Genomic DNA, 15,297 nt, shown 5'->3' on the forward strand with positions numbered 1-15,297 from the left:
CTCCAGGCCCCAAGTGGAGGTTAGCAAACCCGTTTGGTTTTCATACTAATGTTGGGATATGGAAAAGGACCAGGGAAGAGGAATGCTTTCTTAGTGTCACGTGCATTTATGCACTTATGCAGTTATTTTTCAGTGGACAACTGTTATTTTTTGTCATAACAGGATATGGCATCAAGGGGACCATTAGACCTTGTGAGGCCTTTTAAACAAATAAAGCACACTACCTGATTTTTCTAAGGACATTTACCCTTCCCTCTTGCTCTCTTCCCTTCTTGCTCCATGTTCTCATTATCAGAGAAAATGCCATAAAACTAAGTCTAAACTGTGCCTGTGGGGGATAGACTGCTGTGGGAAAACAACAGGAAAGAAGAAAAATGTGGACACTGCAAATATTTTGTAAAGACATTTTTCATATGCACTGGTAAATTCCAAAAACTTACAATGTACAGCAGATCAAGATATTCAACCTGCTTGTTGACATTTCTACCATCTTTTAAACCAGACTTTTGGCCAACTTGTACGCTCGTTTACTGCACTCTGGAGCCATCTCTAATTTATCTGAGTTTCTTTGAAATGGAGAGTTTTGATCAGACACGCCCCCCCCCCTTAACCCCCTTACCACATGCTCACCCTGTGGTCAATCAATTAGATTCAGCAGCTACGGAATGGGGTGGGGGCAGTTTTTCTTAATCATTTGTCTTCTGGGCATGCACATAGGCACTCATGAGAAGCAGTGCCTAAAAATCCTGGCAGGATGGCTGCAGCTGGTGGCCAATGGGATTGCTGGAGGAGGCTGCTGGGATCAGTAGTTCAAGCACATCAAAAAACCTCTCTCTGTGCAAAAAATCAAAGGCAACTAGGCCAGTATATATCAACACTCTATATTCAGTTTAATTCAAAATTCAATATAAATAATGTGAAATCATACAACAAATAATGGGAGATCATACAACAAATCACCATCCACGACAAGCCACTCTCATTCCTACTGACTTTTTCTTGGTGAACAACATCCACAACAATTGATGGTCTTAGCTGAATTTGGAGAGCAGAGATATTTCAGCGTAATGCATTATGAATGAATGAAAAAGGTAAAATGAATTGAGACATACAGAATATTAGAAGGTGTATCTTGACACCACTTACCTACTGTACAGTACACTGACAACAGACGGTCCCTGGAAGAAGAGCTTTAAGCCTCGAAACAACCTAAGGACCATTTTTTTTTATGAACGTCCCCTGCTGGGGGCTTAAAGGTACTTGGCAACCCTAGAATATAATCTAGTGTACACTACGATGCCCCAATACAATTCCCATTTTGAAATCATTTAAAAAATAACAGAATGACTCTTGGGCTGCAATCAGATGAACACTTTGGTCTGTTGTCATTGTTTCCCCCCCAGTGAATGTAAAGTACTCATCCAGATAGAAACATCTGTCCCTTGTCCTGCAGTTGTCAGCCCCCTCTGCTCAACCCAGACTTCCCCGACACCACAGAAAGTCCAGTATTTATGTATCCTACCAGTTCCTGAACACTCTAGCCATTTGGGAGGGGAAAACTCTATGGTACCTATTGTACCATAGAGTTTCCCCTCCCAAATGGCTAGAGCGTTCGGGAAAACCATAGCGTTTTCCCGGAAACACCTAGAGTGGTCGCTGTGCAATGTTGCCGGCGTGATGATGTCACTTCCAGGTGACATCATCATGCCAGTGACGTTGGGGGAGGTTCCGCCCCACTGGCCCAATGCGGGCTGGCAGGTTGGGAACCTCCCAGGCGGGGGAACCCCTGCCCGGACTGGGGGCTTGACAGCCCTATTATGTCCATCTCTTACAATTTGGAAATATTTTCTCATTCCATATAAATGACACTACAGTGCAATCTTTTCCAACAAAATCATACAATTCCTTGATTAAATTTTGGTAGGCTAGTTAACATTCCTTTAGTAGATGGGAATGGACTTGCAAGTCACCAACTGGTTACCCTTGCTATAAATGATGGACATGAGGATGGTATTTGAATATCTGTTGAAAGCAATCAAGATGGCTGTGAGACACACACAAATTAATGGTTCTTGCACAACTCCCTCATCTATTCCATCTTAACCCCCCTGAAACCTTCTGCTATGGTGAATGCTGCCATATTCATAACCTCTTAATTTATTATAGTCCATCTGCATATATTTATCTTTTGATAAAGTTCCTCATTATCTTTTGATAAAAGTTCCTCATCAAAGGCTCCTTAGAAAGCTTGAGAGTCATGGAGTAAAAGGACAGGTCCTCTTGTGGATCAAAAACTGGCTGAGTAATAGGAAGCAGAGAGTGAGTATAAATGGGCAGTCTTTGCAGTGGAGGACGGTAAGCAGTGGGGTGCCGCAGGGCTCGGTACTGGGTCCCATCCTCTTTAACTTGTTCATAAATGATTTAGAGTTGGGAGTGAGCAGTGAAGTGGCCAAATTTGTGGATGACACTAAATTGTTCAGGGTGGTGAGAACCAGAGAGGATTGTGAGGAACTCCAAAGGGATCTGTTGAGGCTGGGTGAGTGGGCGTCAACGTGGCAGATGAGGTTCAATGTGGCCAAGAGCAAAGTAATGCACATTGGGGCCAAGAATCCCAGCTACAAATACAAGTTGATGGGGTGTGAACTGGCAGAGACAGACCAAGAGAGAGATCTTGGGGTCATGGTAGATAATTCACTGAAAATGTCAAGACAGTGTGCGTTTGCAATAAAAAAGGCCAACGCCATGCTGGGAATTATTAGGAAGGGAATTGAAAACAAATCAGCCAGTATCATAATGCCTCTGTATAAATCGATGGTGCGGTCTCATTTGGAGTACTGTGTGCAGTTCTGGTCGCCACACCTCAAAAAGGATATTATAGCATTGGAGAAAGTTCAGAAAAGGGCAACTAAAATGATTAAAGGGCTGGAACACCTTCCCTATGAAGAAAGGTTGAAACGCTTAGGGCTCTTTAGCTTGGAGAAACGTCGACTGAGGGGTGACATGATAGAAGTTTACAAGATAATGCATGGGATGGAGAAAGTAGAGAAAGAAGTACTTTTCTCCCTTTCTCACAATACAAGAACTCGTGGGCATTCGATGAAATTGCTGAGCAGACAGGTTAAAATGGATAAAAGGAAGTACTTCTTCACCCAAAGGGTGATTAACATGTGGAATTCACTGCCACAGGAGGTGGTGGCGTCCACAAGCATAGCCACCTTCAAGAAGGGGTTAGATAAAAATATGGAGCAGAGGTCCATCAGTGGCTATTAGCCACAGTGTGTGTGTGACACAGAATGTTGGACTGGATGGGCCATTGGCCTGATCTAACATGGCTTCTCTTATATTCTTATGTTCTTATATGCAGAGTCTAATATATTGATGATGCTGGCTGAACACATGAAAAAAGTTGGGGCCAGCTGACATTGCTTCTGGTTTGTGTTCTGTACTGCTTAAATGTGTGTGAGGTTTTATTATTTATATGGTGTTTCTCTGTAAATTGCTTTGAGGCTGCAGTTTTGCAGAAAATGGTAGTTTATAAATAAACAATTAAATAAATCCATGGGATATCACTAAAGTTTTTTCTTATAGAAAAATAATCTTTTGTTGATGTATCAGTGCACATTCCAGGATGCATTCTTCCCATTTTCTTCTAGGATGTCCCATTGTCTTCTAGGATGTTGTGAGCAGTTTGTGAATTTTAGTTAAACAAACTATTTAATCTTGTACTGCATTAAGTCATTTTGTGCTGCATGTAGTCATTTTGTGGCATAACAAATTCTGTTTCATTACAATTAACAGAAAATATATAAAGACAAAAATAAAACAATGGTTTGAAAAACATGCCAGCTGGGTGAGCAATGTTCCCTCTAAGCTGTGGAGTCTTGTGAGCAAAAATTCTGCTTTGTGAGCTACTGGCATTAAAGTTGTGAGCTTTTGCATAAATTAGTGCGCCATCTTTCCTGAGCAGGCTGAGCTAAAACAAAAAATATGTGAACAGGGGTGGAATTCTAGCAGGAGCTCCCTTGCATATTAGGCCACACACCCCGGATGTAGCCAATGTTCCAAGAGCTTACAAAAAAGAGCTCTTAGAGGACTGGCTACATCAGGAGTATGTGGCCTAATGTGCAAACGAGCTCCTGCTAGAATTGTGTGAGCCACAGGCTAAAAAACTGAGCTAGTTTACATGAACTCAGCTTAGAGGAAACACTGTGCGTGAGCCATGGTATGTTTTTCTGTTTGATGGGCAGAGTGTTTATTTTTCTACCAGCTGTCTTAATTTAACACATTATTCATCTTATAAAGTCTTTGCCACTAGTATTTGTAGTAGTTTGATTTCCTCTTACGACTCATTCCTTAAGTGGGTCCATATCTGCGGTGGGTGGGGTATAATAACATATTTTGTTGCTAAGAGACTTGGGACTTTATACCAGAGCTGAAGAGCACTAAGAATTTTACTTAAGACATTTTAAAATTTTACAATAATACTCTCTAAAGCCACAATAAATTTAAGTCAAAAGTGCCCATCCTGGCAGAAAAGGAGCCAACATTACAAATATCTTAGAGGGACATGAAATTTGTTGTGAAAGGAGTCCTTGACTTTTTAATGCCAGGCAATGCCACGAGTAAAGCATTTCAAACTGATTAGACTTGTAGATTTCTTTTAAAAGCCAAAGAACCTTAAGAAACTTGGCTGAGTTCAGCTGCTAAGTGACGCTGCTGCTTCTGGGCAGACGGTTTGAACTTTGCTTTGGAATCTGAACTTAGAGCACACCTTTAATATCCCTGAAAAACAAGCTTTGGTTATCATTACTTCCACAATGCTATCTTTATTTAATTGTATGGTTTTCTCTCCCATTCTCTTCCCAAGGTTCTGGTATAAACTCTTGTCACACATTCTTGGTTTGTCTCACTTTTATCTTCTAAGGCTCAGATAACCAGCTTCTAATATAACTGCCAGGCTTACAAATCCTCAGGGAATAATTTGGGTGCTGTAGCTCCAGGCTTTAGTTCCCAGAGATGATCTTCCCAGTGTGAAAAGTAGAGCTACACATTTCAAAAAACATAGGAGGTAAGGCATGGCTCCATGATGGAACACGTGATTTACCTGCAAAAGGTCCCAGCTTTGGTTCCTGACATCTGCAGTTAAGGTACTCAATGTAGCAATGCTGGAAAAGACCTTCACCTATGATTCTGAAGATCTGCTATTAGCTAAAGCAGACTGTACTGAGTTTGACAGGCCAAAGATCTGATCTGGTATTAGGGTTGCCAGGTAAGTTCTGCCAGCATGACTGTCTGGGAGGGAGCCTTCTGGAAGGAGTAGGGGTTCTGTTCCCAAACAGTAATGGCACTGTGCAATGCTATCGATGTGATTACATCATCCAGAAGTGATGTCATCACATTGGTGATATTGCACAGGATGCTCTGATAGAGGGCAAAACTCTATGGAAAAATTTGCCCTCAAACCATGGTTTTACCCTCAAACCAGAATGCCCCCACAATGCTGCCAACATGATGATATCACTCCCATGTGATGTCATCATGTCAGCAACATTGTGTGGCAACATTGCTGTTTGAGGGCAGGAAAGACCACGTGAAATTGGGGGATCCCCTGCTCCCACCTGGGGACATGGCAACCCTAGCTGGTATAAAGCAGGGTTGGATCAAGACTAAATTTCCCATCAACAGAACAGAACTTTCCTGCCTCCCCTCCCTCTGTAGCCCTCTGACCCTAAACAATGACACAGGGAGAGACTGCAGTGGGAAGTGCGAATCTGTGGAAATTGCCAATTTAGTTTGGATCCAGCACAATGATCCTTATGGTTTTGTACATGTAGGCAAAATGTAAGTCACAAAATCCACATGACCTTTGTAAATATGCCCTCATTCTGTCATTTTATTTTAGATGTAATTATAAAACTTGTTCCCAGCTTATCTGAAAAACAACTAATTCCCAGGCTCCTTACAAATCTGGCATTTCTCTAGAGGCAGAAATAAGGTAAGAACTAAGAGCAACTGTTAATCAGGAGAGGATTTAACTCTCCTGCTTTCATTTAAAAAGAAAACAATTGTGTTAGACCTACTACCCGGTACATTGCTGATATTAAATGCTAAATATATACAAATAATTTTAAAAAATCATAGGCATGATCATTACTATTATTTAGTTACAGAATCTGTATCCCACCTTTCTGAATTTACAAGGGCCACCAAGGTAGCTAACAATTTAAAACATATGTGATAAAATAATATTTTAAGACCACCAGTGTTCGCCAACATACCTTTTAGACTGTCTCTCCCCATGTGTTCCTAAGAGCCTTGTGCTCTTCTGAGCAGCACCGCCTAGTAGTCCTTGGCCTGAAGGACATGCACCTTGCCTCGACCAGGATCAGGGCCTTTTCAGTCCTGGCCCCTGCCTGGTGGAACATGCTCCAGATTGAGGTCAGGGGCCTCAATTATTACAATTCTGCAGGGTAGTGTTGCCAAGTCCAGCTCAGGAAATATCTGAGGACTTTGGGGGTGGAGCCAGGAAACTTTGGGGACTGAGCCAGGAGCAAGGGTGTGACAAACATGATTGAACTCCAAAGGGAGTTCTGGCCATCACATTTAAAGGGACCACACATCTTTTAAATTCCTTCCCTTCATTTGGAAATAATGAAGGATAGGATACCTTCTTTTGGGGCTCACTGAATTGGACCCCCTTGTCCAATCTTTTTGGAACTTGGGGGTTTATATGAGCAGAGGCACAAAATGCTTTGCTGAAAATCAGGTGCCTCTACCTCAAAAAACAGCCCCCTTAGAGACCCAGATACCCATGGATTGATTCTCCATTATACCCTCTGAAAACCAGTCTCCATAGGGAATAATGGACTGCACAGCAGACATTTTCCTCCCCCCACTTTCTGATAAACCTGAAGCAGGGGGAGGGCCTCCATATCAGGGATCCCCTGCCCCCAGTTGGGGATTGGCAACCCTACCACAGGGTCTGCAAAATGGAGCTACAGGGAGCATTTGGAGGCTTCAGGACGGTTCTTTTTGAGCCATCCTGATTTGGGATGCCTCCCAGTCACCCCAAAATGCCTGTCTGTTATCAGCCATTATTATCCTAAGTAGACTACTATCTTAGATTCTCTGGGAAGGCACAAAAAGTAGGGAAAATATGACTTTTCCTCACTCACCAAAGTTTTAGGATATAATGTCATCCCACTAATTCTATTTACCCCCTCACCACCACCTGTGGCAGCAGCTCCAGAGGCAGTAGAGATAAGAGAGATGAAAGATGCTATTTTAACTTACATATCCATGTGATTTCCATTTCTATATGTCACCAGTATGACATGGAATTTCAACCAAACTAGTTTTTCTACAGCAGCACTATTAATGTGGTATCCTTTGAACAAAGCTTTGGTTACAATTAAGGAAGGCTTAACCAGATTTGGTTTTATTACTTAGAGTGAATGACTGTGACATCATTCAAGGGCTTCTGGTCTATATAAGTCTAGTTACATGGCTATTAAAACTATTGGGAAAGCACTGGGTATCAGAAGGAGGCATTGCAGGAATACTCACCATGTTATCTATGGTCCTGGTCCCATTGGCATGTTGACATTCTTCTGCATGGCCATTGCAAAAGCAGCTGCCCCGGACAATTAGATCATAGATGGCATAGTGGGCAAATCTGTGTGGTTTCTCCAGCAGTCCTGAGCCTTGACAAGGACAGTCTTGTCTCTTTAATAAGAGAAGCCGCAAGTTGGTAAGTTTCAGTAGATCTTGTGCTTCAGGGCTGTATGGGTCTTCAATTTTGTTAGCGGGAGTTAAGGCACGAAAGATCACCTGTAAGCCAAGAGAAAGGGGGGAAATATATTCATATGACATGACACAATCATCCAAATATAAGACCAACAGTGACAACCATAAACCTTTGTTGGATTTTTAGTTGCTATGGGTTTTCCCAGAGAATACTAGGAAATGTAAAAGAAGATACTGTAAATTCCCCAAACGGATCCCTCATAAAAATATAATTCCTAGGAGTTGCTTGGGGGAGGGAAAGACTGCTAAACTAGTTTAAATCTCTAATGTAGAGATCAGGTGCCATAACAAAGAAGCAATTGGCAGAAGGAACTCTAATCACCAAACATAACAGCTCTTAAGAATGTCCCCCCCCGCCCCGCCTCCCCAAGTCCTCCTGTTCAGAAGGTGCTGCAGACTTTCTGTCCCCTCCCTTGCTTAGGGATGGAGCAGGTAAAACAACTGCCACATAATGGCTCCTTCAAATTGTACGTTATAATGGCTGCCTCCATCAGGCAAACTGTATTCATTGAGATTTCCCATTATCCATGCCATCACATACCTTATTTTAAGAGATCTGTGGTAACATGAAGAAAATGTTTCTGGTTCACATGGTAATGGGGGCAATTTCAAGCAGCCTTCATGGGCCATCCCATTGCCCATTGCCACTCAACAGGTTAGTGGGAAGAAATGTTGATTGTGAAATGGGGGAGGGCCACAATTGATCCCCTGGTGTAATGATGTTACTTTCAGTGTGACCTGGGAGTGATGTCATGCCAGCTGACATTCTAGACCAGGGGTGTCAAACTCATTTGTTATGAGGGCTGAATCTGACATGAATGAGACCCTGTCAGACCAGGCCATGTTGGGCCAGACCATGTGGGTACCTAGTTAAGATAAGGTAGCAGAGATATAAATTTTACAAAACAGACATACAGCACAAAGATTTTTTTAAAAAATTAAAACATGTTTAAAACATTATTACTTGTTGGTCTTAAAGGTGCTTTCTTTGTATTTCTCCCCTGGGCAAAGGATGCTCTGGCTCTTTCCTTCCTTCCCCAGGGGACCAGGAGGGGGAGGAGCCTCAACCAATAGAAGGAAGAGAGGTTTGGCTCAGTAACTCTTCTGTGCAATTGAGAGCCTGGCAAAGCAAGCTATCCCTCCCCCCTTCCTCCTCAAGGGAAAAGCCTCAACCAAATGGAAAAAATAGGAGTTTTGCTCTGTAGCTCCTGTGTGATTGAGCAAGCCTGGCAAAACAAGCTGTGATGCAGAAGGAAGCAAGAGAGAGGGAGAAGGAAGCATATGACAGCCAGTTGCTTGGGGGCCTGATTTGGCCCCCGGGCCACATGTTTGACACCTAGACCATCAGCAAAAGGTGATCACTGGGCTGGGGATACCAGAACTCCTAGGGAGGGGAAAGTATAGTGGTGGGAACGGGCGCTCTTTCAAGGAAATTAGATTGAGATGCCAGGAGCACAGGCCTGATCCTATGGTTTTTTACAGAACATTTGGATGTAGCAGCTGAAGATGAAACCAGATACAGAATGGATAGACAGCCATCCACCATCATTAAACATGCTATCATTGTAAGATTGTTATAGCACATGTGTCATGAGCCCTGATGAGGGGGAGCTGGAAGGGTTAACAGACCTGGAAGAGGTGCCAGCCAGTTCCTCAGCTGAGCAAACAGCAGCTGGCCCATCAATCACTCTCCAGGCACCAGTGACAGCTGCTGCTGATCAATCTCCTGCAAGCTCTCCTCCTCCTATCTCAAGAGTTCGAAGCAGACTCCGGAAAGAACTTTCAGAGCGAAAACATGAGGCACGCCAATGCTTCAGTTCTCTCAGCCCTGAGTTCTAGCAGAGTCACTGCCACCCAGGGAGCAGGTTGATTGAGGTTCCTATATAGCTCCCACCCAGGACCTGGCAACCTTGTGAAGCAACAAGTCTATTCTCTGGCTTGCATCCACGCTTCTTCCTGATCCTGACCCGCTTGATTTTCTTGGCACCCTGACCTTTTGGCTTTTGGACATTGACTTCTGATTCCAGTTTGTGATTCTGCATTGGTGACTTGGCTCCTGCTTGATTTCCTGGACTTTGACCTTGGAGTGGCTTTGGACTCCTGCCTGGCTGCACCCTGAGAACATGACAGATTGCTTCCACCTACACACTCACTCCACAAGATGGATGAGGAGGCAAGTGGAGGCTCTGAGCAGCTAGCAGTCTTGCTAACTCAGGTACAACACCTCACTCAAATGGTGGCTCACCTGCAACAGCAGCAGCAAGCTACTGTCGCTGCCCCACCCAAGTGCCCAGTGCTTCCCCCAGAGAAGTTTGCTGGGAAGGTGGAGGAGTTTCCTGCATTCCTGGCACAGTGCAAACTGTATATTGAATTACGTGCCAGAGACTTCCCCAAGGACAAGACCAAGGTATGCTTCATTGTCAGCCTCTTAAAGGGGCAGGCAGCTAAATGGGCTACCCCCTTGCTTCAAGCCCAATCACCCCTGCTGATTGACTACCAGGGCTTTCTGGGCCATATGACGGTGGCTTTTGCTAACCCCCAGTAAGCAGCCAGGGTAGAGATTCGGTTTCCCAGTACTCTACCGAGTTCAAGCTTCTGGCCCAAGACCTGGCCTGGAATGAGGCTGCCCTCATGGACCAGTATATTGAGGGGCTGGCTGACAAAGTCCTTGATGAGCTGGCACGAGTAGACCGACTGGCCACATTGCAAGGCCTAATCATGCTGTGTCTCTGCATCGATGGCTGCCTGGAAAGCCACCGACAAGCGCGAAGCAGTGCCCGTCCCTCTCAGCTGCTACTGCTGCCAGTAAAAGACCAGCCACAAGTCTGAATGGCCCCCTCAACTTGGGGCACCTAGCCAGGTCCCCAGAACCCTACGTTACCGGCAAGGGCCCGTTCCTTGTACTGGTCACACTCAGCTTGCTGGACGGGTGCTGGCTGTTCGTCTATGCCATGGTTGATTACGGGTCCGCTCGCTGCTTCATCAACGTGGCCTTTGTGAAGCAACATCAGATCCCGGTGCAGGACAAAGACACCCCTACCCTGGTCAAAGGCATCAATGGGCGCCTCCTCTGCTCCGGTGACCCAGGAGACCTGCCCGGTCACGCTCCAGATCCAACACCATCACGAGCAAGTACAATTCGATGTTGCTCGCATGCCCCACTTTCCCCTCATTCTGGGACTCTCTTGGCTCGTAAAGCACACCCCCTCATGGACTGGGCACAGGGAAAACTGAGCTTCAAGGACCCTTGTCCTCACCAGGCCCAGTTGGCCACCCTGGCTGCTGCCACCCCAGCTGCTGGTCCTCTACTTCCCCTGGCCTACACAGACTTTGCCGATGTCTTTGAGGAAAAGAGGGCCAACCAGCTCCCCCGCTCCGGCTTTATGACTGCGCCATCGATTTGGTACCAGGGGCACCCCTGCCCATGGGGCGGTTCTACCCCATGTCCGAACCGGAGCTAGCAGCCCTGCGGGACTTCCTTGCCAAAAACCTGGAACACGGTTTCATCTGGCCATCCACGTCCCCGCTGTCCGCCCCTGTTCTCTTTGTCAAGAAGAAAGGCGGTGAGCTCCGGCCCTGCAATGACTACCGGGCCATAACAAAATCACCGTCCGGGACCACTACCCTTTGCCACTGATCCCAGAACTACTAGATCGCCTTAAGGGGGCCCAGTTCTATACCAAGCTGGGCCTCCGGGGCGCGTACAACTTGGTGCAGATCCACACAGGAAAATGGCTTTCGGGACCTGCTATGACCTGTACGAGTATCTCGTGATGCCCTTCAGCCTGACCAACGCCCCCGCTGTCTTCCAAATGCTGATGAATGACATCTTTCGCGACCTGCTCGACCACTTTGTGATCATTTATTTAGATGACATTTTAATTTATTCCCAAAGCCCCACCCAGCACACAGGGCACATCCGCCAGGTCCTGCAATGCCTGTGCAAGTATGGTCTCTACGCCAAGCTAGAGAAATGTGCTTTCGACTTAACAGCAGTCGAGTTCCTTGGCCACATCGTCTCACCCCATGGGACTTGGATGGACCCAAACAAAGTCAAAGCGGTCCTGACCTGGCAGACGCTGCGGAACCACAAGGATATACAGAGGTTCCTTGGCTTTTCCAATTATTACCGCCAGTTCATCCCTGCCTATGCCGACATAACCACACCTCTGACCCAGCTCCTCCAGCCCAAGACCCATTTCATTGGACACCAGAGGCAGACCATGCCTTCACCACCCTGAAAAACTGCTTCACCACCGAGCCGCTCCTGCGTTACCCAGACCTGCAGCTGCCATTCACGGTAGAGACTGACACCTCCAGTGTGGCCTTCGGCACACTGCTATACCAGCGGGAGGACCCCTCCCAGCTGCTCCAACCCTGCGCATACTACTTGTGGCAGCTGACGCCCGCAGAGCGCAACTACACCATCTGGGAGCAGGAACTCCTCGCCATCAAGACCGCCTTCAAGGTTTTGAGGCATCACCTTGAAGGGGCCCACCACCCCGTCCAGGTCCTGACTGACCACCAGAACATGGAGCATCTACAGACTGCTCGACATCTCATCCAGCGTCAGATCTGGTGGTCCCTCTTCTTTTCCCGGTTTGACTTCTGGATCACCTACATCCCGCAGAACCAGAACCGGAAAGCGGACGCCCTCTCCCAAAAACTGGAGTATGCTGCACCTCTAATGGAGGAGACCCCAACTGGGCTCATTCTTGCACCTTCAGTCTTTGCTGCCACTGCAACTCGCCCAACCTTGGCTGCAGACATCCAGGCTAGCCAGGCCCAAGACCCCTGCGTTCAGTAACGCCTCCTGGAAGTGCAAGACAGCCGATCCGGCCCGGGACCTCTCTACCCGCCAAAGTCTCCTCCTGCACCATGGGCGCCTATACGTGCCTCCGAGGCCCCTTTGGGCCAACGTGCTCCGCCTGACCCATGACTCCCCTCCTGCAGGGCACTTCAGCCAACATAAACCCTGCAGCTGCTCATGCAGGAGTTCTGGTGGGCTCACATCCATGCTGATGTGGCCCGCTATGTCGGTTCCTGTGAGATCTGCCGGCGGGCCAAGGATGTACCAGCCAAGCCCCCAGGGCTTTTGCATCCCCTATCTATGCCTGCAGGACCTTGGGACACTGTCTCCCTGGACTTTATCACCGAGTCTCCCTGGACTTTATCACCGGTCCTAGGGGCATACTTGCATCCTGGTGATGGTGGACCTCTTCACCAAGATGGTTCACTTTGTTCCATGTCCCAAGCCGCCCACGGCTCCTAAAATAGCCCAGCTCTACCTCCAGCACGACTTTCGCCTGCACGGGCTCCCGGCTCACTTGATCTCAGACCGAGGCCCCCAGTTCACCTCCTGATTCTGGCAAGCCCTGCACTCCAGCTTTGGCACCCAGGTGCATTTGTCCTCAGTGTACCATCCCCAAATGGATGGGCAGACCAAACACACCAATGCCACGCTGGAACAATACCTGCGTTGCTACACCAGCCACCAGCAAGATGACTGGGCCGTCTTGCTACCCCTGGCCAAGTTTGCCTACAACAACGCCATACATGCAGCCACACAACAGATCCCATTTGCTGCCACCTATGGGTACCACCCTTGCTTCATCCCTGCAGTCCTGCCCCCCACGGCAGTCCCTGCTGCTGATGCGCACTTAAAGGAACTCTAGGCTCTCCAGGACTTGCTCTGAGAGCAGCTCCAACAGGCTAAAGAGGCCTACAAGACAGCCACCGACCGAAAGCAACAGGTGGGGCCCACACTGAAGCCCGGGGACCACATCTGGCTCTCCACCCATTACCTGCGTTGGCCTGGCCGGTCTCGCAAGCTGGGCCCTTGCTTTGTGGGGCCTTACCTGATCATGGACCAAATCAACCCCGTTACTTTCTGGCTACAGCTTGCGGCCACCCTCTGCATCCACCTGGTCTTCCACCGGTCCCTCCTTGTTCCTGCTACACCACCAGATCCCATCCGACTGCCACCTCCAGTGCCGCCTCCACCTGTCCTGGTTGATGACGAGGAGGAATACAAGGTCCACCAGCTCCTGGACTCCTGAATCCACTGCGGGGACCTCCAGTGCCTCATGGACTGGGAAGGCTATGGCCCCGAGGACCGTTCATGGGAATACGTGGACAACCTACACGCCCCTGACCTCATGCAGCAGTTCCACATGGCCTACCCTGACCGACCCGGCCTGTCTGTGGGGAGGAAGGTCTCGCGGGGGTGGGGGATAGTGTCATGAGTCCTGATGAGGGGGAGCTGGAAGGGTTAACAGACCTGGAATAGTTGCCAGCCAGTTCCTCAGCTGAACAAACTGCAGCTGGCCCATCAATCACTCTCCAGGCACCAGTGTCAGCTGTTGATGATCAATCTCCTCCAAGCTCTCCTCCTCCCATCTCAAGAGTTCGAAACAGGCTCCAGAAAGAACTTTCAGAGTGAAGACATGAGGCACACCAATGCTTCAGATCTCTCAGCCCTGAGTTCTAGCAGAGTCACTGCCACCCAGGGAGCAGACTGATTGAGGCTCCTATATAGCTCCCACTCAGTTCCTGGTAACCTTGTGGAAGCAACAAGTCTATTCTCTGGCTTGCATCCACGCTTCTTCCTGATCCTGACCCGCTTGATTTCCTTGGCACCCTGTCCTTTTGGCTTTTGGACATTGACTTCTGATTCCAGTTTGTGATTCTGAATTGGTGACTTGGCTCCTGCTTGATTTCCTGGACTTTGACCTTGGAGTGGCTTTGGACTCCTGCCTGCCTGCACCCTGAGAATGTGACAACATGCGTTTTAATGTATTATGTTTATATCTGTTTTAATTGGTTTTATGTAATGATATGTAAGCTGCCATGAACCTGCTTTGGCAGGGAGGGCAGGATATAAGTTTAATAAATAAATAAGTAATAGCACACAAACTCTATGATTAGCCCACAGAATCTAGATAATCATCTCAGGCGTAATGATGTCACTTCTAGGTCATGCTGGAAGCAATGACATCACACTAGGGATGCCAATCATGTTCCCCCCCCCCAAAAAAAACCAGAAGACCCACATCCCTAATCTCCTGCTGGATGCCAGGTCATGCTTGGCAACCCTACTTGCAGGCCGTGTACAGACTATACCTGTTTTGTTTTACCTGAAATATGTGGCTGCCCGCCTATGTATATTTTTTGTAGCTTTGTTTTATTGGTATATTATTGAGTCATTACTGTATTTTAATTGTTTATTTATTTATTACAACTGTGATCTGCCCTGAGCCAGTATGGGAAGGGTGGAATATAAATCGACCAAATAAATAAATAATAATTACTGAGGTGGACAAACTTTCTTAGGGTAAGAGCCACATAGAATCAATGGCAAATGTCTGAGAGCTGCAAGACATACTAATATTACACGCATGTCTTAACACTCAATACTTTCTTTGCATAGAAAGATAAAATACATATGTATGCACTTCACAATACCACCATGCTAAAAGTAGACTTTAAAAA

At 46.9% G+C, this 15,297-nt stretch overlaps 1 protein-coding gene across 2 annotated transcripts in view; it reads right to left on the minus strand.

The window, feature by feature from the left end:
• The window catches only part of LOC132572521 (netrin-4-like), a 97,236-nt gene that overhangs the window by 53,425 nt on the left and 28,514 nt on the right, over positions 1-15,297 (minus strand). For both annotated transcript variants that reach the window (XM_060239661.1, XM_060239662.1), the window contains exon 3: positions 7,567-7,830. In XM_060239661.1, coding sequence (XP_060095644.1) covers positions 7,567-7,830 — 264 coding nt within the window. The remainder of the gene's footprint in view (positions 1-7,566; positions 7,831-15,297) is intronic.

This window comes from Heteronotia binoei, chromosome 5 (assembly GCF_032191835.1).
Source record: "Heteronotia binoei isolate CCM8104 ecotype False Entrance Well chromosome 5, APGP_CSIRO_Hbin_v1, whole genome shotgun sequence".
Classification (NCBI taxonomy): Eukaryota; Metazoa; Chordata; class Lepidosauria; order Squamata; family Gekkonidae; genus Heteronotia; species Heteronotia binoei.